Source organism: Capra hircus, chromosome 3, assembly GCF_001704415.2.
Source record: "Capra hircus breed San Clemente chromosome 3, ASM170441v1, whole genome shotgun sequence".
NCBI classification, from domain to species: domain Eukaryota; kingdom Metazoa; phylum Chordata; class Mammalia; order Artiodactyla; family Bovidae; genus Capra; species Capra hircus.
The window spans coordinates 7792588-7814123 of record NC_030810.1 but is presented as its reverse complement, the minus strand read 5'-3'; the positions used below and the strand labels follow the sequence as shown (position 1 = coordinate 7814123).

General features: G+C 48.2%; 1 protein-coding gene across 4 annotated transcripts in view; it reads left to right on the top strand.

The window, feature by feature from the left end:
* ATG16L1 (autophagy related 16 like 1) overlaps window positions 1-19888 on the top strand; it is a 44271-nt gene extending 24383 nt beyond the window's left edge. For all 4 annotated transcript variants that reach the window (XM_018041065.1, XM_018041061.1, XM_018041058.1 and 1 more), the window contains 8 exons: window positions 4901-4971; window positions 5606-5677; window positions 14041-14161; window positions 14431-14536; window positions 16428-16577; window positions 16676-16723; window positions 17504-17605; window positions 18333-19888. In XM_018041065.1, coding sequence (XP_017896554.1) covers window positions 4901-4971; window positions 5606-5677; window positions 14041-14161; window positions 14431-14536; window positions 16428-16577; window positions 16676-16723; window positions 17504-17605; window positions 18333-18426 — 764 coding nt within the window. In that variant the 3' untranslated portion in view covers window positions 18427-19888. The remainder of the gene's footprint in view (window positions 1-4900; window positions 4972-5605; window positions 5678-14040; window positions 14162-14430; window positions 14537-16427; window positions 16578-16675; window positions 16724-17503; window positions 17606-18332) is intronic.

Below are 21536 nucleotides of genomic sequence, written 5' to 3'. Positions count from 1 at the left end.
CTTGAATCTGTTCATCACCTCCACTGTAAATTCATAAGGAATTTGATTTAGGTCATATCTGAACGACCTAGTGGTTTTCCCTACTTTCTTCAATGTAAGCCTGAGTTTTGCAATGAGGAGTTCATGATCTGAGCCACAGTCAGGTCCCAGTCTTGTTTTTGCTGACTGTATAGAGATTGTCTATCTTTGGCTGCAGAGAATATAATCAGTCTGATTTCGGTATTGACCATCTGGTGATGTCCGCGTGTAGTCTTCTCTTATGTTGTTGGAAAGAGGGTGTTTGCTATGATCAGTGCATTCCCTTGGCAAAACCCTGTTAGCCTTTGTCCTGCTTCATTTTATACTCCAAGGTCATCTTGCCTGTTACTCCAGGTATCCTCTTGACTTCCTTCTTTTGCATCCTAGTCCCCTATGATGAAAAGAACATCTCTTTTTGGTGTTAGTTCTAGAAGGTCTTGGAGGTCTTTGTAGAACTGTTCAACTTCAGGTTCTTTGGCATACGGTTGGGAGATAGACTTGGATTACTGTGATACTGAATGGTTTGCCTTGGAAATGAACTTGAGTTCATTCTGTCGTTTTTGAGATTGCACCCAAGTACTGCATTTCAGACTCTTGTTGACTATCAGGCTATTGCATTTCTTCCAACATATTCTTGTCCACAGTAGTAGATATAATGGTCATCTGAATTAAATTCACCCATTCCCATCCATTTTAGTTCACTGATTCATAAAAATGTTGATGTTCACTCTTGCCATCTTCTGCTTGACGACTTCCAATTCACCTTGGTTCATTGACCTGACATTCCAGGTTCCTATGCAATGATGTTCTTTAGAACATCGGACTTTACTTTCACCACCAGACCCATCCAGAACTGAGCGTCATTTCCACTTTGGTCCAGCCACGTCATTCTTCCTGGAGCTATTGGTAATTGCCCTCTACTCTTCTGCAGTAGCATATTGGACACCTTCCTACCTGGGAGACTCATTCTTCTAAGATCAAGACTGAGTCTCTTTGATTACATTTTATTTTAGGAATGACCTCAGAGTACTCAAAATGGGATGGCATTGAAACAGGAGAGGGGAGTTAGTGAACCCTCTCCCAGATGTCTGAACTGAGGCATAGCCCACTCTCCACATTTTGATACTCAGTTCAGTATACATGTACTTTTAATAAGACATGGTCAGAGAACAGGCTGTAGGGCTCTGTAGGGAGCACGTTGCCAGGCTTCCTGAGTTGGGGCCCTGTGTGCTCGTTGTCCAGCAGAGGCAGCAGTGTCCCACCGTGTCTGCGTCATTTCCGCTGAGCTGTGCCACAGCCCTGTGCTGTTAGGCAGCCAGGCATCACCCCTGTTTGAGAGATGGAAACTCAAAGACGCTTCTTGATCTGTGTGGCTGATTTACGTGGACAGAGTGGTGATCTAGGACCTGAGCTTGGGTGAATTGCTGAAACTTAACAGTAAATGATAAGGATAGAGATTTGGTGATTTTTAAAAAGTATCTACACAGATACTCTATTTCGATTATACCTTGCAAATAAATACAAATAGCTCTAGAAATACTTTTGTTTTACTCCTTGGTCAGTAAAAATACCTATAAGAAAATTAGAAATACCAGCCACTAGTAGAAAGAAGTATTACCTCTTTGCTGTCAAAGAGGAAGTGAACACTAATCAGAATTAATACTGACATAATTTGTGCCGGAGCATAAATTGTGTTAGTAAAATGAAAAGTTTCTACTAAATCTACAGAAATAACAGAGTATCTGGCAGCATTTTTTTTTTTTTATAGTTTTCAGTAACAAATGTCAGTCATGTTCTAACTAATTATAAGACTTATCCTCCACAGATGGCTTACTTGGTGTATAATTTTCTCCCTCTTGGCTAATATTTACTGAATCTTGGAAGAGACCAAGTCCAAAACGCCTTTCATGAAATAAAGACGATCTTTGGTCTTTTGAGTTCCATCTCTTGTGTAGACTAGCACTTAGTGATCATTTCTGAGGTTTTGGCGCTTTGTCACCTGCCAGACAGAGCAATGTTTTAGGCATGAGCCACGGAGATGTTTTTTAGAATTTGCAGTAATATTTTTGTCTGTAAAGTTCTAATCTAAATAAAGTCTTTAATTAGTGGGTGTTGACCTTTTTTAGACTCGTGAAAATCTAATGAAAGCTAGGATCCAGGAAAAGGCATTAAATGTGCTATATTTTGCAAATTAATTCAGGGATTTACTCACCAGCTTAATAGTGCTGGCTCTAAATGTATTTGACAGCTCCAAATCCACATTTATATCATTTTTATTAGCATTCAGAAGTCCTGAAATAAAAGGCTGTCCATTGAAACGTATACTATTCTGTGCTCCTGTCTTACGAATTTGATTTGAATGGTTCCCTAACTATTTCCCTAACTTCTCTATCTAGGTTATCCTTCAGTTCAGTTCAGTTCAGTCGCTCAGTCGTGTCCAACTCTTTGCCACCCCACGAATTGCAGCACGCCAGGCCTCCCTGTCCATCACCAACTCCCGGAGTTCACTCAGACTCATATCCATCGAGTCGGTGATGCCATCCAGCCATCTCATCCTCGGTCGTCCCCTTCTCCTCCTGCCCCCAATCCCTCCCAGCATCAGAGTCTTTTCCAATGAGTCAACTCTTTGCATAAGGTGGCCAAAGTATTGGAGTTTCAGCTTTAGCATCATTCCTTCCAAAGAAATCCCAGGGACGATCGCCTTCAGAATGGACTGGTTGGATCTCCTTGCAGTCCACGGGACTCTCAAAAGTCTTCTCCAACACCATAGTTCAGAAGCATCAATTCTTCGGTGCTCAGCCTTCTTCACAGTCCAACTCTCACATCCATACATGACCACAGGACAAACCATAGCCTTGACTAGACGGACCTTAGTCGGCAAAGTAATATCTCTGCTTTTGAATATGCTATCTAGGTTGGTCATAACTTTTCTTCCAAGGAGTAAGTGTCTTTTAATTTCATGGCTGCATTCACCATCTGCAGTGATTTTGGAGCCCCCAAAATAAAGTCTGACACTGTTTCCACTGTTTCCGCATCTATTTCCCATGAAGTGATGGGACCAGATGCCATGATCTTCGTTTTCTGAATGTTGAGCTTTAAGCCAACTTTTTCACTCTCCTCTTTCACTTTCATCAAGAGGCTTTTTAGTTCCTCTTCACTTTCTGCCATAAGGGTGATGTCATCTGCATATCTGAGGTTATTGATCTTTCTCCTGGCAATCTTGATTCCAGCTTGTGTTTCTTCCAGTCCAGCGTTTCTCATGATGTACTCTGCATATAAGTTAAATAAGCAGGGTAACAATATACAGCCTTGACGTACTCCTTTTCCTATTTGGAACCAGTCTGTTCCATGTCCAGTTCTAACTGTTGCTTGCTGACCTGCATACAGATTTCTCAAGAGGCAGGTCAGGTGGTCTGGTATTCCCATCTCTTTCAGGATTTTCCAGTTTATTGTGATCCACACAGTCAAAGGCTTTGGCATAGTCAATAAAGCAGAAATAGATGTTTTTCTGGAACTCTCTTGCTTTTTCGATGATCCAGTGGATGTTGGCAATTTGATCTCTGGTTCCTCTGCCTTTTCTAAAACCAGCTTGAACATCAGGGAGTTCACGGTTCATGTATTGCTGAAGCCTGGCTTGGAGAATTTTGAGCATTACTTTACTAGCATGTGAGATGAGTGCAATTGTGTGGTAATTTGAGCCTTCTTTGGCATTGCCTTTCTCTGGGATTGGAATGAAAACTGACCTTTTCAAGTCCTGTGGCCACTAAGTTTTCCAAATTTCCTGACATATTGAGTGCAGCTCTTTCACAGCATCATCTTTCAGGATTTGAAATGGCTCAACTGAAATTCCGTCACCTCCACTAGCTTTGTTCGTAGTGATGCTTTCTAAGGCCCACTTGACTTCACATTCCAGGATGTCTGGCTCTAGATGAGTGATCACACCATCGTGATTATCTGGGTCATGAAGATTTTTTTGTACAGTTCTTCTGTACAGTTCCACTGGAGAAGGGAGTGGCAAACCACTTCAGTATTCTTGCCATGAGAACCCCATGAACAGTATAAAAAGGCGAAATGATAGGATACTGAAAGAGGAACTCCCCAGGTCAGTAGGTGCCCAGCACGCTACTGGAGATCAGTGGAGAAATAACTCCAGAAAGAATGAAGGGATGGAGCCAAAGCAAAAACAACACCCAGGTTATCCTTGAGATACCCTTTAAAGAAGGAATTTAATCACAGCATCATTGAGATTTATCCTTTTATCTGTAAAGTTGCCCTCAGGGTGGCCAGAGTCTGAAAGCACAGTCCAGGGATGAATGGCTGGTCCTGGGGTTGAGGTGGGCTTCAGGAGAGCACTGGCAGGCGATTGGTTCACCAGAACCTTAGCTTCACATAGGTAGAGTGGACAGATAAATTCCAGAAACTCCAAACTAGCTTTACTGGAAATCTAATGACTAGCCAGTTTACATAACTACAAGTAAAACTATTTTTCGTACTTGGGTTCTCAAATTTTAATGGTCGGTTTCCATGAAAGTGATAGTTAAGTTGACAGAGATGTGTTTATGTAAATTAAATAGCGAAATAAACTCTAGGTCAGTTGACATGTTTTTAAATCCCTGCACTTTTGTAAAGGGAATTGATGACACTAAATTTCTTAAAAAGAGCTGTGTAAGAGCCAACCGGAAAATGCTGGGCTCCGCACCCTCTTGTGGGTCTGTTGCTTTGGGAACTGGTCAGCTGAACATTCCGGTCTCATTATGCTGTTTGTCCTGCTACTTGATTCTGTAAAGATGCGGGGAAGTTGTTTTTGACCATATGATTAGCTTCCGTTGTGTTTCAAGTGCCTCGTTTTAATTGGTATGTTGGCATCTTTGTTTTTATGCAGACAAATGTGAATTCAAGGGCTCCCTGTCCGGCAGTAATGCAGGAATTACAAGCATTGAATTTGATAGTGCTGTAAGTACCTAATATCCATGGAAATGGGTGAGTTTAGAGGTGTTTAGAAACCATTTTTGACATCTGGTTCTTGAAATTTAAAAATAACCCACCTGGTTTCTCTGCTGTTTTTATCTTAATGTTAGAGAACGGTGCCAATAGGTTAAAAATTCAGTGCTGATCATGAGTAGGTTGAAGATGGGTAGGGGAGACAGGTCTTGGTAACCTGGTTAGTCAGCATCTCTCCAGACTCAATAAGGCTCTGGTTTGGGCTGAGTCGGTGCAGGTGGAAAGGAGAGGGTCTACAGCTAGGGGACAGCTGGGAGGTGAGCCTGGGAAGTCTGTGCCTCTGGGCTCGTGGACTTGGGCGGGTGTAGAGAATTAGTACCAAAGTGGGGTGGAAGTGAGCACAGGGGGATGAGTTCCATTTTGAGCTGGAGGTGTAATATCTACCGCCTTCAGACGAGGTTGAGCAGGCTCAGGAAAGAGGTCTGAAGTTAATGGGGACTGATTAATTAACAGAATTCTGGTTATAACAGTATTCAGATCAAGTATATAGTTTTAGTCATCTAAACATTCTTGAGTTTGATATGAGGAAATTTATATCATGTGAACTGAAGTTCCCTGTTTTTCCTTCTTCCCTTCTTTCCTGTAGGGATCTTACCTCTTAGCAGCTTCTAATGATTTTGCAAGCCGCATCTGGACCGTGGATGACTACCGGTTACGGGTAAGACCCAGTTAAGAAAGCAAGTACAGCCTCCAGACTTCCTGTGGGTGGGTATCGGTCACAAATGTAGGTAATGGCAGGGTGACGCGTTAGGAGAATTGTGTGTTGTCCTGACCATCAGACTCCATTCCCCTGCCCTTTCCTCGTTAGGGAAATTGATGTTTCCACTTCACGTTCTTTGTCCAATATTCAGCTCTGAAATATTTGTGATAGCAAACCATCACATTTCCATGAAAGACTTTGGATACTCCTGTTCATAAGAGCTCAGGGTTTTAGGTAGGTGTCAGTGTTAGCTTAACTTCAGCTGTTTTAGCACCAAAGTGTAAGCTGTGTTTCTTAAGGACCCCAAGACTTAATCGCCTCACAAAGTAGAGCTGGAAAGTAGGCTATGGAGAAGTTGTTGAGGGTGCAGTTATGGTAGAGATAAAACATCTCCCACGAAGCCAGGAGACAGATGTACAGGAAAGCAAGAACTGTGGGTTCAGATGTTGAAGAAATCTGCAGTCTGAACCCACACTCACCAAGAAGTCTCTTGGATTCTAAGACAAAGACAAATTTAATGGTTGTATCACTTTTGTTCTAGTTAGAAGGCATAGATTAATTTAAAGACACGTTTTTCTCCTTAAGCTTGAAGCAACCTTCGCATGAGCTTATTAAATAAAGGCTACTGAAAGATGAGGTGGAGGATTTACTTGACACTAATAGGCATTTTACCCCCTGAAAGAAACTTGGCACAAATCTGTGTGTCAGCTCACAGGAAAAGCAGTGCGTGTGATGTGAAGATGCACTTTCTAGAGCGAATCTAGAGGGAGGTGGGGAGCTGTGGTAGAGTGGTCTGTGGGGTCGTTTCCAGTGGCCTGAGGCAGGTGCAGGGCCGGAGCCGGAAGAATGGCTAGAGGTGCACTGCTCGCTCACCCCCAGTCTTTCCACTTCCTTCAAGGAACTGTATGGAAGATAGCCATACAGTGTTAGGTGCTAGCTAGGAAGATCCCCTGGAGGAGGGCACGGCAACCCATTCCGGTATTCCTGCCTGGAGAATCCCCGTGGGCAGAGGAGCTTGGTGGACTACAGTCCACGGGGTCGCAAAGAGTCGGACATGACTGAGCAGCTAAAGCATGGCATAGCACAGGTGCTAGCCCACACATACAGGGTTGTAATTCCTGATTCTTAGTTGAGAGACGATCCACGTGCAAAGCATGAGATGTGAGGATGACAAAGATGGCTGTCTGATGGCAGCTGAAGGGCCTGTCCCTGTTCTTCCTGGAGGAACGGGGTTGGGGACTGCCAGACGCCTGTGGGCAGGGCTGGGCGCCTCTGAGGTCCCAGTGCACATCTGTTCAAAGGCTCAGACGTGTTTCCAGTTGAGGCCCGGCGGTCCCGCATCCTCAGCCAGGAAAGCTGGTCTAGCCTGTTCTGGCAATGTCACGGTCCGTCCTGGGGCATGCCTTCTCTAGGTAACCATCAGTTACTTGGTGGAAACATATGGTGGGGCTGGTTACTTCCGCAGGCACTAATTTGCCTGAAGGAGAGGGCATTTGCCTGGGTACCTTCTGTGTGTCAGACTCAGTAGTCAAGTGTGCTAGTGCATTGTTGTTATTGTTCCGTCGGCCAGTCGTGTCCGACTCTTTGCAACCCCATGGGCTGCAGCACGCCAGGCCTCCCTGTCCCTCATCACCTCCCAGAGTTTGCCCAAGTTCATGTTCATTTGATCGGTGATGCTGTCTAGCTATCTCATCCTCTGATGCCCTCTTCTCCTTCTGCCCTCAGTCTTTCCCAGCATCAGGGACTTTTCCAGTGAGTCATCTGTCTGCATCAGATGACCAAAATACTGGAGCTTCAGCTCCAGCATCAGTCCTTGCAGTGAATATTCAGGGTTGATCTCCCTTAAGATTGACTGGTTTGATCTCCTTGCTCTCCAAGGGACTCTCAGGAGTCTCCTCCAGCACCACAGTTTGAAGGCATCAATTCTCTGGTGTTCTGCCTTCTTTACAGTCCAGCTCTCAGTACCGTGCGTGACCACTGGGAAGACGATAGCCTTGACTGTACGGACCTTTGTCGATAGAGCAGCGTCTCTGCTTTTCAGCACACTGTCTAGGTTTGTCATCGCTTTCCTGCCAGGAGGCAGGCTTCGGATTTCATGGCTGCGGTCACAGTCCTCAGTGACTCTGGCGCCTGAGAAGAGGAAATCTGTCACTACCTTTTCCCCTTCTGTTTGTCATGCAGTAATGGGGCTGGATGCCATGATCTTAATTTTTTTAATATTTAGTCTTAAACCGGCTCCTTCACCCTGATCAAGAGGCTCTTTAGTTCCTCTTTGCTTTCTGCCATTAGAGTGCTATCATATACATATCTGAGGTTGATGTTTTTCCCGCCTGTCTTGATTCTGGCTTGTAACTCACCCAGCCCTGCATTTCTCGTGATGTGCTCAGCGTATAGGTTAAACAAACAGGGTGACAGCAAACAGCCCTGTCCCTACTCCTTTCTCGATCTTGAACCAGTCAGTTGTTCCATACAGGGTTCTAACAGCTGCTTCTTGACTCACGTACGGGTTTCTCGGGAGACAGGTAAGATGGTCTGGTATTCCCATCTCTCTGAGAGCTTTCTATAGTTTGTCATGATCTTCACAGTCAGAGGCTTTAGCGTAGTCAATGAAACAGATAGATGTTTTTCTGAAATTTCCTTGCTTTCTGTATAGTCCAGCGAATGTTGACAATTCGATCTCTAGTGCCTGTTCCTTTTCTGTACCCAGCTTGGACGTCTGGCTGAAGCCTAGCATGCAAAATTTTACTTACTAGCACGACCTTACTAGCGTGGGAGGTGAGTGCAGTTGTCCAGTGGTTAGCACATTCTTTGGTACTACCCTTCTTGGGAGTTGGGCTGAGGATTGACCTTCTCTAGTCCTGTGGCCGCTGCTGGGTCTTTGAGATTGGCTGACATAATGAGTGCAAAACCTGCTGGCATCATCCTTTAGGGATTTGAATAATTCTGCTGGAATTTCATTGCATCCACTAGCTGTATTATGTTACGTACGTTACTGCTTTTAATTCTCAGAAATCCAGGGGAGGTGGGTAGATGGGAAAACCGAGGCTCAGCTAAGCCCACAGAATTGCCTGGGGTCATGCAGTGAACAGATGGAAAGATGAGACTTGGGAATGAGGCCTGTGCTATTTCCTGTGTTCCATTGGCCTGAATCATTTTCAGCTGAGATACAGCAAAACTTGTCTAAAGAGTGCAAAGGGAGATAGAGTCTTCTTGTAGTTTAGGCCCTTAGATGAGTGAAGCAAGGAGTTGTGTGCAGGATGGTATTTGTAACTGGTAGAAGAGTTCTGAACAGGTAGGTGTCAGTTTTGGGGTCTGAAATTAGGAGGAGAGCTGGAGGTAGAGTGAGCTGGTTCGCAGAGGTGGGCAAGTCTTGCTGGAGGAGCTGCTGGAGCCTCAAGCTGGGTGCTGAGCTGGGGGCTGGTGCCAGGGCTTGTAGCAGCCTGTGTTGGACCAGGGCTCACAGCCGTGCCTGCTCACTTGGTAAATGTGTGACAGCGGTCAGGAGGCCTTTTTAGCAGGTTCCCATGCCCACAGAAACCACATGAAACCCTTACCAGGGTCCAGGAAGTGAGTAGGCTCCCTGTCCAGGAGGCTCTGGCTTCTTTAGTTCGCAGAGGATGTTAGCGGGCTTGAATGGGCATCCGTGTTCTGAAACACAAGATCCAAGCCCTGGTCAGTGTCTCCTCACCTCGTATGCTGAGGGGTGGTGTTGGGTGAGACCAGAAGGCCAGGGTGGCTGGGTGAGTGCTCCCTTTAAATCCCTTCAGGAAAGGTGGCCTAGAAACAGCCTGGCGCTGAAGGAGTCCCTTGGAGAGAACACCTTTCAAGGCGGGGTGTTTGCAACTGCCAAAAAAATCTTAAAGTGAAGTTGCTCAGTTGTGTCCGATTCTGCGACCCCATGGCCTGTAGCCCACCAGGCTCTTCCGTCCACGGGGATTCTCCTGGCAAGGATACTGGAGAGGGTTGCCAATTCCTACTCCAGGGGATCTTCCCAACCCAGGGATCGAACCTGGGTCTTCCACATCGCAGGCAAACGCTTTACCATCTGAGCCCCCAGGAAAGCCAGGAAAAAAAAAAAAACTCAAAGATGAGTGTGAAACTGAGGAACCGGGTTGAAGAAGCTGCCCTGCCGACTTCTCTAACGTTGATGTGGATAAAGGGCCTCAGTGTGGACTGACTCTCAGATGATGGTTTTTATTTCAGAAACCTCCTCATCAAGGTCTGCATTTCTCTGAGGTCACCTGTCTTGGTTGCCGCTGATGGTTACTGCCTGCATGGTGGGCAGCCCTGTAGCACGGGGCAGGCCCGTGCAGAGCCCGAGGGCAGAGAGCGCTCCGCTGGGAGACTCGGGCTGCTCTGACTTCAGAGCCCATGTTGGCTCTGAAAGAGGAAGATAAAACCTTGAAGTAGTGTTAGAAGTTAAATGTTAACTTTTTTTTTTTGGCAGTTCTGGGTCTTCATTGCTTTGCTCGTGCTTTCTCCAGTTGCAGCGAGCAAAGACAACTCTTCCTTGTGTGTGGGCTTCTCCTTGTGGTGAATTCTCTTGGTGCGGAGCACAGGCTCTAGGGCGTGTGGGCTCAATAGTTGGGGAGCACAGCCTTAGTTGCTCTGCACCATGTGGGATCTTCCTGGACCAAGGCTCGAACCCACGTCCCCTGCATTGGCAGGTGGAAAGTATCAAAAATACTGAATGGGTAAAAGAATTGGAAATAAATCTGATCCACTTAAATTAGCTTAATCACTTCAGTTCAGTTCCATCGCTCAGTTGTGTCTGACTCTGTGACCCCATAGACTTCAGCACACCAGGCCTCCCTGTCCATCACCAACTCCAGGAGTTTACTCAGACTCATGTCCATTGAGTCGGTGATCCCATCCAACCATCTCATTCTCTGTTGTTCCCTTCTCCTCCTGCCTTCAATCTTTCCCAGCATCAAGGTCTTTGCAAATGAGTCAGCTCTTCGCATCAAGTGGCCAAAGTATTGGAGTTTCAGCTTCAACATCAGTCCTTCTGATGAATATTCAGGACTGATTTCCTTTAGGATGGATTGGTTGGTTTTCTTTGCAGGAGCTACATTCCATACTATTGAGAGCATGGAGATGGAACTAGCTAGCTTCATTGAGGTTTTGTCCCACTGGACAAGAACAAGATAAGCAGGAATCCAGAGTTTTTAGAAGTAACACATGTGAAGAGCTAAGAAATAAGTCACAAGGAAGCCTTATATTCATAGATGTTCATTGCAGTATCATTTCTGACTGTGAAACGTTTAAAGGGATCTAGGTGTCTGCTGGCCAAGGAAGTTTCAATTAGATTATAATCTCATTACTTGAAGACGGTTTACCTATATTAATTACATCACAAAAATTCCAGAGGGTCAACTGTGCCATGTGCCTGGGTCACCCTTCTAAGCAGCATGAGGAAGAGATTAGTCTTTTTCAGACTTAGAGACCCGGAGTATTCTGGCCAAACAGTGGGACCCCCAAACTGTATATTTTCAGCTGTCACATGGAAAATTGCTTGTGCCGTGAAGTTAAAAGTGCATTCCCAGGCTACGCAGTTTTGAACGCCGTGGGTCACAAAACTAAAGCAACATTGTAAAGCAGTTACACTCCAGTGGAGGGAGAAAATGTACAGAAACAAACAAGAATGTAGTGGGTGAATATGTAGGGGTACTTCCGTACTGACATGCAGTCAGGGTCAGCCCAGTGAGTGCACTGGCATTGCCCACTGAACGAGCAGTGTCTTCTCCCTGTGTGTGTGAGAAGCGATTTTAAATTTTTGGTGAAATAGTTTTTTTACTAACAGCTTACATAGCATGAGAAGTACCTGCGCGAGTTTTTGGTCTTTCCCCAGGGTTTGTGCAGATTAGATGATTTCTATTGAGCGTTGCTCAGTAGAACAGGTTAAATATACTGTACTTAACATAAGCTTTGTTGCTAGAGCTTTCTTGATCTTTTCAGAAGGATCCGTAGGGAGTTGTCACACAGCCTCAGCATGGCTGCCACCTGGCTGGCTGCGATTGTAGGATGCTGTTCTAGCTTCAGAAAGGTTTCAACGTGAGAGGAAGAGGAAGGAGTCCGGGCAGACTTCCCTTTCTAAAAGGGGAAGTACGTGCAGCCCTGAGCTTTCTGTTCCTGTGATGTTGTAGAGTTGTTCTACTGGGCAGAGAGGGAAGGTTGGTATCTACAATGTTAACTCTCAACTTTGAGATCTGAGCTCAGGGATTTGGAGTGAAACCAAGGAAGGTAGCAGTTATAGTAAGTATATTAGGGTCTTTCAGAAGCTGCTTTTTGGGGTGGTGAGGATGGTATTCCCTGGCGAACCAGTGGTTACTATGCCACACTTTCACTGCCAAGGGCCCAGGTTCAGTTCCTGGTTGGGGAACTAAAATCCATCATCAAAAAAAAAAGCCCCTTTAAAAAAAATTATAAGAAACACTGGTGAATACTTGAATGCCTTCTGAGCCTCTGAGATTTCCACATGTAAATATGTTGATCCATGTTGAGAAATAGGACAGGGGCTGACCCTCCAAATCCTTTCCCTGCCGCCCCCAGCTGGCTCTCCCCTCGGGCTCCAGTAGTGCGGTCATGGGTGCAGGGCGGCGACCCTCAGTTACTACCCCGGGCTGCGTTCCTTGGCCACCCTGGGGAGACACCGTGGCTGGCACCCCACAGCTGGTCACAAAAAGATGGGATTGTTGGGAAAGCTGGACTCTGTGGCTGCGGTCTGATGTTTCAAGCTGAGACCTCTGAAAAACCCCTGGAAGTCTTAATTGTTTATCTAAAGAGTCCTGATGTTTCCTTTTATAAGTTATGCCTCCAGTGATCCTGCCTGGTCTGACTTTAAATAGGAAACTGACTTTTTATAATTCAGAGTTCCAGAAAATGGCAAGAATAGTACAGACAGGTATCTGTAATAGTGCTTATTTCAAGAAGGTGCTCATCCCCTCCCCCCTTTTTTAAGTTGTGTAATTAGCCTCGATAGAGGATACAGATTCAGGAAGTTTCTACGTGTGTTTTTTTTAACGCTTGGAAAACAAACGTTATTTTTCTGTAACACAAGATTAAAGAGGCAGCATAAATCTAATATTAAATAGATACCATTTGTATATGTATTGTTCTTTTCCATTTCATTGGCTACTAAGACTAAATGCAGAGATCCTAATTTTTATTTGCATTCTGTATGCTGTCTTTAGTAGAGCCTTTACTGAGTACTTCATCATACTTTTTTGATGCATCCTTTGTTTTTCAAATTGACCTACCACACTGTTAATCCCAGATGCACAAAATTGTGGTTCATTATTCCTATACATTGCCAAATTATCATCACCATACATCCAGCTATCATCTGTCAGCGAAGACATTGCAGTGTTATTAACTGTACTCCCCGGCTGCAAACCCCATCCCTGTGAACCCTTTTGTAACTAGGAGTTTGTACTTCTTAATCTCTCTCATCTTTTTTCTCATACCCCCAGCCCCCCCCCCCCCAACAACCATCAGTATGTTCTCTATATCTGAGTCTGTTTCTGTTTTGTGTGGTGTTAAATTTGGTTCTTAAATCCCACATATAAGTAAAATTGTATGGTATCCATCTCTGTCTGACTCATTTCCCTTAGCATAATACCATCTAGGTTCCTCCATGTTGTCACAGATGGCAAAATTTCATTCTTTTTTTATGACTTGATACTCCATTGTATATATTTTCCGTGTCTTTATTCATTTGTCTGCCATCGGGCACTTGACTTGCTTCCATATCTTAACTGTTGTGATTAATGCTGCAGTGAAAATAGGGGTGCATATATCTTTTCAAATTACTGGTTCTGTTTTCTTTGGGAAAAGTACCCAGAAATAGAATTGGTGGATCATACGGGGTTTCAGTTATTTAATTTTTAGAGGGCTTGTTCTTACAGTTTTCTTAGTGGCTACACCAGCTTACATTTCTCACGTATCTGTTGGCCATCTGTGTGTGTTTTTTTGAAAAAATGTCTGTTTGGGTCCTCTGTCTGCTCTTCCCTTATTCTGAGGATGTGGCCATGTGAAGTTCAAGTGGTGCTGGATTTTTCATTTTTCTTTTACCTTTTTTTTTTAACTTTTATTTATGATGGGAGATTTATCCTCCTCTTCTTGATACCTCACCCGTGGAAAGTACCCAGAGACAGGCTTTCTGGGTGTTTCCCTGAGCCGCTCATCCTTTTGCCTCAGTTCTCCTGACTGAACCTCAGGGTGTCTGGAGGCCCTGGCTCCCAGCGTTGCACCCAGCGCCTCACCCTGGCTGTGTTCTGTCTCCTAGCACACGCTCACCCTGGCTGTGTTCTGTCTCCTAGCACACGCTCACGGGACACAGCGGCAAAGTGCTGTCTGCCAAGTTCCTGCTGGACAACGCGCGTATTGTTTCTGGAAGTCACGACCGGACCCTCAAACTCTGGGATCTACGCAGCAAAGTCTGTGAGGAAATTCAGTCTCTGTCTGTGAACAATTCGATACTAACCGCGGAGCTGTTTGTTTCTGCGTTAAAGCCTGCAGCTAGTGTGATACACTTTGAATTTCAAGCCTGGTCTCATGTCGGGTGGTGATGATGTAGGGACTGTTTTTCGAGTTTTGGAGCTTCGTTTACATAAACGGTTCCAATGGCTTAAGTAAGGGTGAGGGGCAGTGGTGCGCGGCGCACCCTGGAAGGGCCTCTGCGTGACTGCTCGTGTTCGGCTTTCTTTCAGGCATAAAGACGGTATTTGCGGGATCCAGCTGCAATGACATCGTCTGCACAGAGCAGTGTGTGATGAGTGGGCATTTTGACAAGAAAATTCGTTTCTGGGACATCCGGTAAAACACCCGTGAGCCTGGAGGGAAGGCAGATGAGGGGGCAGTGGAACTGTGCTGGTGTCCCGTGTGTGGGCTGCGCTTCTGCCCTGGAAATGGCAGAGGCGGCTCCAGTCGGCGTAATCTTCCGTGTTGGATAGTCTCTGCCCTGGAGTAGAATGCCACAGTCGTCACCTCTGAGCGTGCCCTATGCCCTCACTAGTCGCTTTACTAGCTGCTAGGTCAACAGCTGAACAACTAGGTTGTCAGGTAGATTCAAGTGTAACTGGGGAGACCGACATACAAGTCTGCAGGGTGTGCTGAAGCGGGGCTGGGCACCAGTGTCCAAGGACGTTAAAGACTGTCTCTCAAGACAAGTCTAGAGAAGAGCCCCGGAGGGCAGCTGGCAGGGCGAGTCAGCCGAGGGCAGACGAGACTGACAGGGTAGGTGGGGTCAGATTGCCGCAGGCTTCGGACGCCGTTGATGAATGACTTGATCTTATAAGCTGCCGGGTGTTTAGCCAGAGATTCCTTCACGAGAGTCTGGTAGATTACACTGGCAGTTTTAGAGGGTGTCACCGGAGCCTTGAGGAGCTGAACTCAGGGCAGTAGAGGGCGCTGTGGAGCCGGAGCCGGTTCCTGGGAGAGTTTGGACAGCGCTCATAGCAAGCTGGATGTGGAGGGTGAGGAAGGGGAGAAAGAAGTAAAGCAAGATGGAGAATAAACGACACCTTTAGGGAGAGGATGCAGTGAACATATTCAGAAAAGGGCATTAACTGGCAGCTTCTGATAGAGTATTTGGGAAAACAGAATTTTTTGAGAAGTTGGATGGGAGAGAAATTGAGACATCCTCACAGGAGCACTTTGAGGACATGAGAGCTGATTTATTAGAGCTGGCGTGTGAAATGACAGGAGGGCAGCACCCAGGGAGCTGTCCTGAGGGCTGAGTGGCTGGAAATGGACAGAAAGCTGAGGTCTCGGAGGTGGGCCAGGTGTGAGGAGTGAAAGTGGAGGCGTCTAGTCAGGCTGAGACTGGGTTGGTTAGAAGTGGGTAACTGGTGGTTAGCTTCGGGTGTACTGGTTGGCTGACACTTGAACTGAAGTATGAAATTATAGAGCTAAACTGGATATTAGAAGGCTCCTGTTCCATCCCCTAAACCAGATGAAGACCCCAAGTCCCAGGAGATGGAGCGACCACAATAAAGTAAACTCTCTTACTTCGTTATGGTTTGGGATAGGAAATCTTTTCATTGAAAGTTTACAACAGAATGACCACAGAAGGGTTTGTAGCTCCTTTGGCTGTATCACCAACAGGGCCCAGTCCAGGATTGCTATTCACAGACCTGGCACAGACCACGGCCCAGAGGAGAACTGGGAGAAGAAAAGGAAGAAGAAGAGGTGGCCAGGTGTCCAGGCTCCGTGTCTAGAGTTTGCCAGGATGGGTTGGAAGGCCTGGGAGCTGAACTTTGTGCGGCAGGATTCCCGGGAGAGTCCACACTTGTCCATAGATAGAAGGCAGCCCAGACCCGCTAAAGCAGATTTACATCTCTTTGGATAAGCTGAAATGATAAAATTGAAGTAATACAAATTAAACAGTAGCCCTGCTTAGTTCATACTGATCAGAAGCTCTGATTGGCAATTACTATATTTCAGAAATGAGCAAGGAAATTAATTCTTACCAGTTTCAGAGTTCTGATACTCACAACTACTTAATAGAATCCGTTGATGGCAAAATAATTAAAGCCGAGGCTGAGGTGGTTTGTGTGGGGTTGGGAGCGCTTCTGCTGTCCTCGAAGAGTAGTGTGTTCTCATTGAATTGCCTGCTCTTCCCGCTCCATGGCATGCCACCCTGCTTGGAATGGGGAAGTTCTGACCTTTCTGTTACATTTTCGCAGATTTTCCATCTATTTTGTAGATCAGAGAGTATTGTCCGAGAGATGGAGCTCTTGGGAAAGATCACTGCCCTGGACTTAAACCCAGAAAGAACTGAACTCCTCAGCTGCTCTCGAGATGACCTGCTGAAAATTATAGACCTGCGAATAAATGCTGTCAGACAGACATTCAGGTAACTGAAGACACTTTGGTTGGGTCTCCAGAGGCCTGCCTGCACTTATGCCCTGAGTGGCGTGGACTCCGGGGTAACGGTGCCGTTGTCTGTTTCAGCGCACCAGGCTTCAAGTGCGGCTCCGACTGGACGAGAGCTGTGTTCAGGTTAGTGGGGAGGCGCGCCTCCTGCCCCAGCCCGCCCACCCCAGCCCGGCTCATCTCAGGTTAGAGCAGGGGCCTCCTCCCACTGGGAAATGAGCTGAATCTGTACAGCGTCTCCATGCGAGCAAGTGTCCGGGAGCAAACCTGCAAGTTCAGTCCTGGACGTTGCTGTCCCTCCCTCTTTCTGAAGGGTCCCTTCGGTGACTGAGAATGTGTGCCATCCCGGAAGGTGCGGTGATGGACTGGTTTGTTCTCTGTCTACTCATTACAGTAGAGCTCTGAGAGCTTTTTGGGAAGGGTGGGGAGTCTCCTGGAGCACAGTGGAATGGGCTCCCTCCCTTTCCTGTTCTCCTGTCTGAGCGTGGCCGTTCTCACACACTGCCAGGCTCAGGGCTAGCACTCTGGGGAAGTTCCTCCACAGTCCGCACATCGTTGCTTTTCTGTTTTCGCTGAACCGTGTGACCAGGCAGTCCACCAGCTCAGGGAAACCCTTCCCCACTTGGGGTTGCCCTTGACCTCCTTGTGTGCTCGACATGACTGGGGACTTGTGCCCCGCAGAAGTACTGCAGTGGCACCATTTCTCAGTAGCTGGTGAGGCCAGATAACGGTCTAGCAGCTTTCAGCCAAAATGGCTGTGAATAGCATCTCGGGGTTCCTGGGTACTCAAGAGTGGTCATGAGTTTGACTTGTAAGCGAAGAGCAAACCTTGATTTCCTGGGGAGAGGTCCTTGTGAGGATGCTGACTTGAGGGGTGACGGACGCCGTTTCTCTTGTGTCCTCCAGCCCTGACGGCAGTTATGTAGCAGCGGGCGCGGCCGAGGGCTCGCTGTACATCTGGAACGTGCTGTCCGGGAAAGTGGAGAAGATCCTCTCAAAGCATCACAGGTGAGACAGCAGCCCTTCTGAGGCACTGAGCAGGCCTGTGGCTCCATCCCAGGGGCTGATGCTCTCCCGGGCATGGGCCCAGGTCGACCCCACGAGGGCCACGTCTACTCAGGTGCTCTGCTGCGGGTGAGGTCAGTGGAGAGAAGCTGGGGCCGTTCTCACTGGACCGCAGACCGCTGGGTCCTGCTCATTTACGTTCCAGGACAAGTTAGGGCGGCCACTAGAGAAAGGCTTGCGTTCTGCCTCTTTGATCGTGTACACACCCCCGCTTCCTCCCGCCCCTTCACTACTCTCCTCCCCCTCTGCGGCCCTGTCTCCCTTCTAGTCCCTTTCCTCAGGAAATTGACTGCTTGTGACCACTGGTTTTCACATACTTTCCCCCAGGCGCCCTTCTCTTTCAGCTTCGGCCTGTCCCCACAAGCTCAGCTGCTGCTGAGAAGACAGGCCGCTCACTGCCCGCCCTGAGGTGCTCCTCTTAATTCTCTCAGAGCTACTCCCTGAGGGCAAACGTGATAAGGCCTGGCTCCCTTTCTTCCTAAACTGCCTCCTGGAATCACGGCGGGCTTCTTTTGCTCTGTGAGCGCCTGCCTGTGCATGGGGGGCCACACTGGCGTTAAACCAGGTGCTGGGACAGGCCTGACTGACTCCCTGCTGGTGAGAGCCTTGGAGGGAGCCTGGCACTCAGCTCACTGAGGTCTCACCCGTGTCCCCACCTCTCCCTTTGAAGCTCGTCTATCAACGCAGTGGCCTGGTCCCCCGCCGGCTCCCACGTGGTCACTGTGGACAAAGGAAGTAAGGCCGTGCTGTGGTCGGAGTATTGACAGCCCCTCGTCGGGAGAGAGCGGTCTGGAGCTGGAGGAGCAGGCGGGCCCCACAGCTCTGTCCTGGCAGGTGGCGTGTTGGGTTTGGCTTTGACCTCCCGAGAACAGCTCCAGCCGGGGCCCCGGGGCCTGCCTGCGAGCAGGGTTCCTGAGGGTCGTGGCTGAGGCCCCCCCCAGCCTGAAAGAGGTAACACTGAGAACACTGACGCTGCGGTCCCTCAGCCAGGGGCTCAGGGTCCTGCCCTGATTCGAGGGGGGAAGCGACGCTGCTGGCGCCCGTCTCGCGTACCTCAGTGTGGGGCGCGCGGGCGCCCGCGCTCTCCTGGGCGGCGGTGCCAAAGGCGCCCCCGCGCCGGGGCGTCGGTTCTCCCCCGTGCTGTCTCCCGTCCTCCAGGGTCGGTCCTGGCCTGATGCATGTCCTGTCCCCTTGGGTCGTTTTCCCAGGGAACCTGCTTTAATCATCGGATCAGCAGAAACCCGAACCGGAAGCCCCCGCCCCCCCGGCCCGTGGGGCTGCCCTGGCCTCTGAGGAGACGAGGGCCTGCGGTCCTCCCTGCTGCATTGTGTCTGTGTTAGAGGCTCTACTCTGGTCTCCTCTGATCCCTGTTGGAATCTCCCTAGCTCTCCCGAAGCGATCTTGGAAAGCAACTCTTCTTCAAAACTGCCTCTCCCCACCCCTGCTGCCAACAGGTCTACATATCTGTTTCTTGACTAAGAAATAAATCTGTTTCATTAAAAAAAAAAAAAAAAGTTGGGGGCGGGGGTAGCAGAGGAAGCGCAAAACACTTTCCAGAAGAGCGGGTGTGCTGTCAGTCAGCGAAGACTGATTTCCTGAATCACCTGGAACGTCCCAGCCGCCGGCCTGCCACCGTCTTCCCACCACGCTGGGGTGAGGGTGGCTGGTGGGTGGGATCGGAGGCCTCGGGTGTGTTATCCCCGAGCCAGCAGTTCCGGGTCGTGCCCCTTTGCCAGGCCTACGTGCAATACCCCATCGGTGCTTTAGTGCAGGAAGCCCATTCCAGGAAGCGTGGGAATGCCATCTTTAGATTTCAGGACGTGTGACAAGGCCAGGGAAAAACTGGCCTGTGCAGGTTTTTTTTTTTAAAAAAAAACAAAAACATGTATCTTTACCATCTTAGTTGTTTGTAAAATTTTAGTTTCTTGAGCGGCTGAAACACCATTATTTTTTATCACTTACTCATTGCACTTTATTTTTTTTTCCTTCCATACTTGTTCTCCAGACAGTTGTTGGGGGCGAGTGCTAGGGCAGGGCAAGTGGGGTGATTCACGTGCCCCATTTTCCCCTGCCCTCGCCTCCCTCATTTGCTGTCCAGAGGACTTGCGTTGAGAGGAGTTGAAGTTCACAGGCCAGGGCACATCTTTTATTTATTTAATTATGTTGCCCAACAGAACTTGATTGTAAATAAAAGAAGAAATCTGTTATATACTTTTCAAAACTCCATGCCTCTTGGTGGTTATTTTATTTTTCTTCATCCTAAGGGCAAAAAGCTGTTTCTTTCATTTATTTTCCTGGTACTCATTTGTTTGTAAATAACGGTTCATACTTTCCCCATGCCTTTCCTCGTGGTTCGTTGTTACTGCTACCTGTAAACGTCAGTGTTTCAGTTCCGCGTTACTTGCAGATCTTAACTGAATCTAGAAAAGGCTGTCTTCAGGATTTTGGTAGCTGTGTGGTATGCTCCACACCGTGGCCGTAGGAGCCCCGGTCCCCACACTGGAGATGCTATCCGTAGGACAGATCGTGAACTGTGAGTCTCCCAGCCTTCAGGCTTCTTCTGTGCTGACGGGGCATAAATTTCCTAACTGGGGAGCGATTTATTCAGAGCAGCTCAAGATATCTAGAAGCAGCCTTGTGCCAAAACAAATTAGAGTCTCCCTGGAGTATCCCCCCCACTCCCGAGGACCTCTGTCCAGCCCATCACCACACAGTCGCCCAGCGGCTCAAGTTGGGGTTCCATCAGGACCTGAAGTCTCAGGGGCTGCCAGACAGTGGAAAGAGGGGAGCCCATGGCAGTCACCTTCAAGGAGGTAAGTCATTCTTCAGAAAGGCTGAAAGCAAGCAGGCCAGCAGCCTGATGGTCCTGTTTTCCTTGACTGCAGGGGAGCACGTCTGCTCTCCAGCTCACCCAGCCGTCAAGGCTGGGGTACAGGGTGGGCTCCCACCGTGGTGGTGCTTCCCTCCACGTCATGGTCTGTTCTCTGTTGCTCAGGCCCTCTGGGCCCCTCCCCCAGTGCTCCTGGTTCCATTGGTCAGGGCAGGAGTGGGCACGGGAGTTTTCAAAATTGCCCTGAGCGAATCCTGGCTGGTTGGAGCTGGGGTGGGCTTTGATCCAGACATTAGCCTGTCTCAGGTTGACAGTTCAAGACTTAAAATTTATATTCCCAGGAAGTCCCTGTCCGGTGGTTAGGACTCAGCACTTCTCTGCAAGCGGTGTGGGTTCAGTCTGTGGTCGGGGAACCAGGATCCTATGTGCCACCTGACACATACAGACATAGAGTTTATGTTCCCGCAGCCCTCGCCCAGAGTCGTGTGAGGTATCGAGTTCTGTGTCTGTCTTGTAAGGCACCTGCTGTGGCACACTCTCCTTCATCTATGAATCTAGTAAAGTCCTGGTGTGTCTTCACATCGTGGCACACGGGAAGTTTCGTGAGGACCCTGGGCAACGGAGAGGCCCAACCCGGCCCCAGGAGCGCGTGTGCTGGGAAAGGCCACGGTTTGCAGGTGTGCCAAGCTACCTGTGTGCCTTCACACCTATGGCATGACCTCGGTCAACCGTGATTTTGGGGGACGAGACCATGGATTTGAAGCTCACGGCCTGGGCAGAGCCCTGAGTGAGGACGGGGCAGTGAGGAAAGCTGCTGCGAGTCGTGCCTGTTGTCATAAGGGGTCCTGGGTGGTAAGACAGAAGCTGCGGCTCTCGGTTCTGTCAGAGCTGAAGAGTCTCCTGTCACGACTGGGGGAGAGCTTCCCGGCTAAGCAAGAAGCTGTTCTGGAGTCCTGGCCCGCAGGCAGGCACTGGTGCCCGGGGACCTCCACCTCGCCCGCTCACAGTGTGCGGCGGCAGGAGGCACCTCTTAGAAATCCCGTT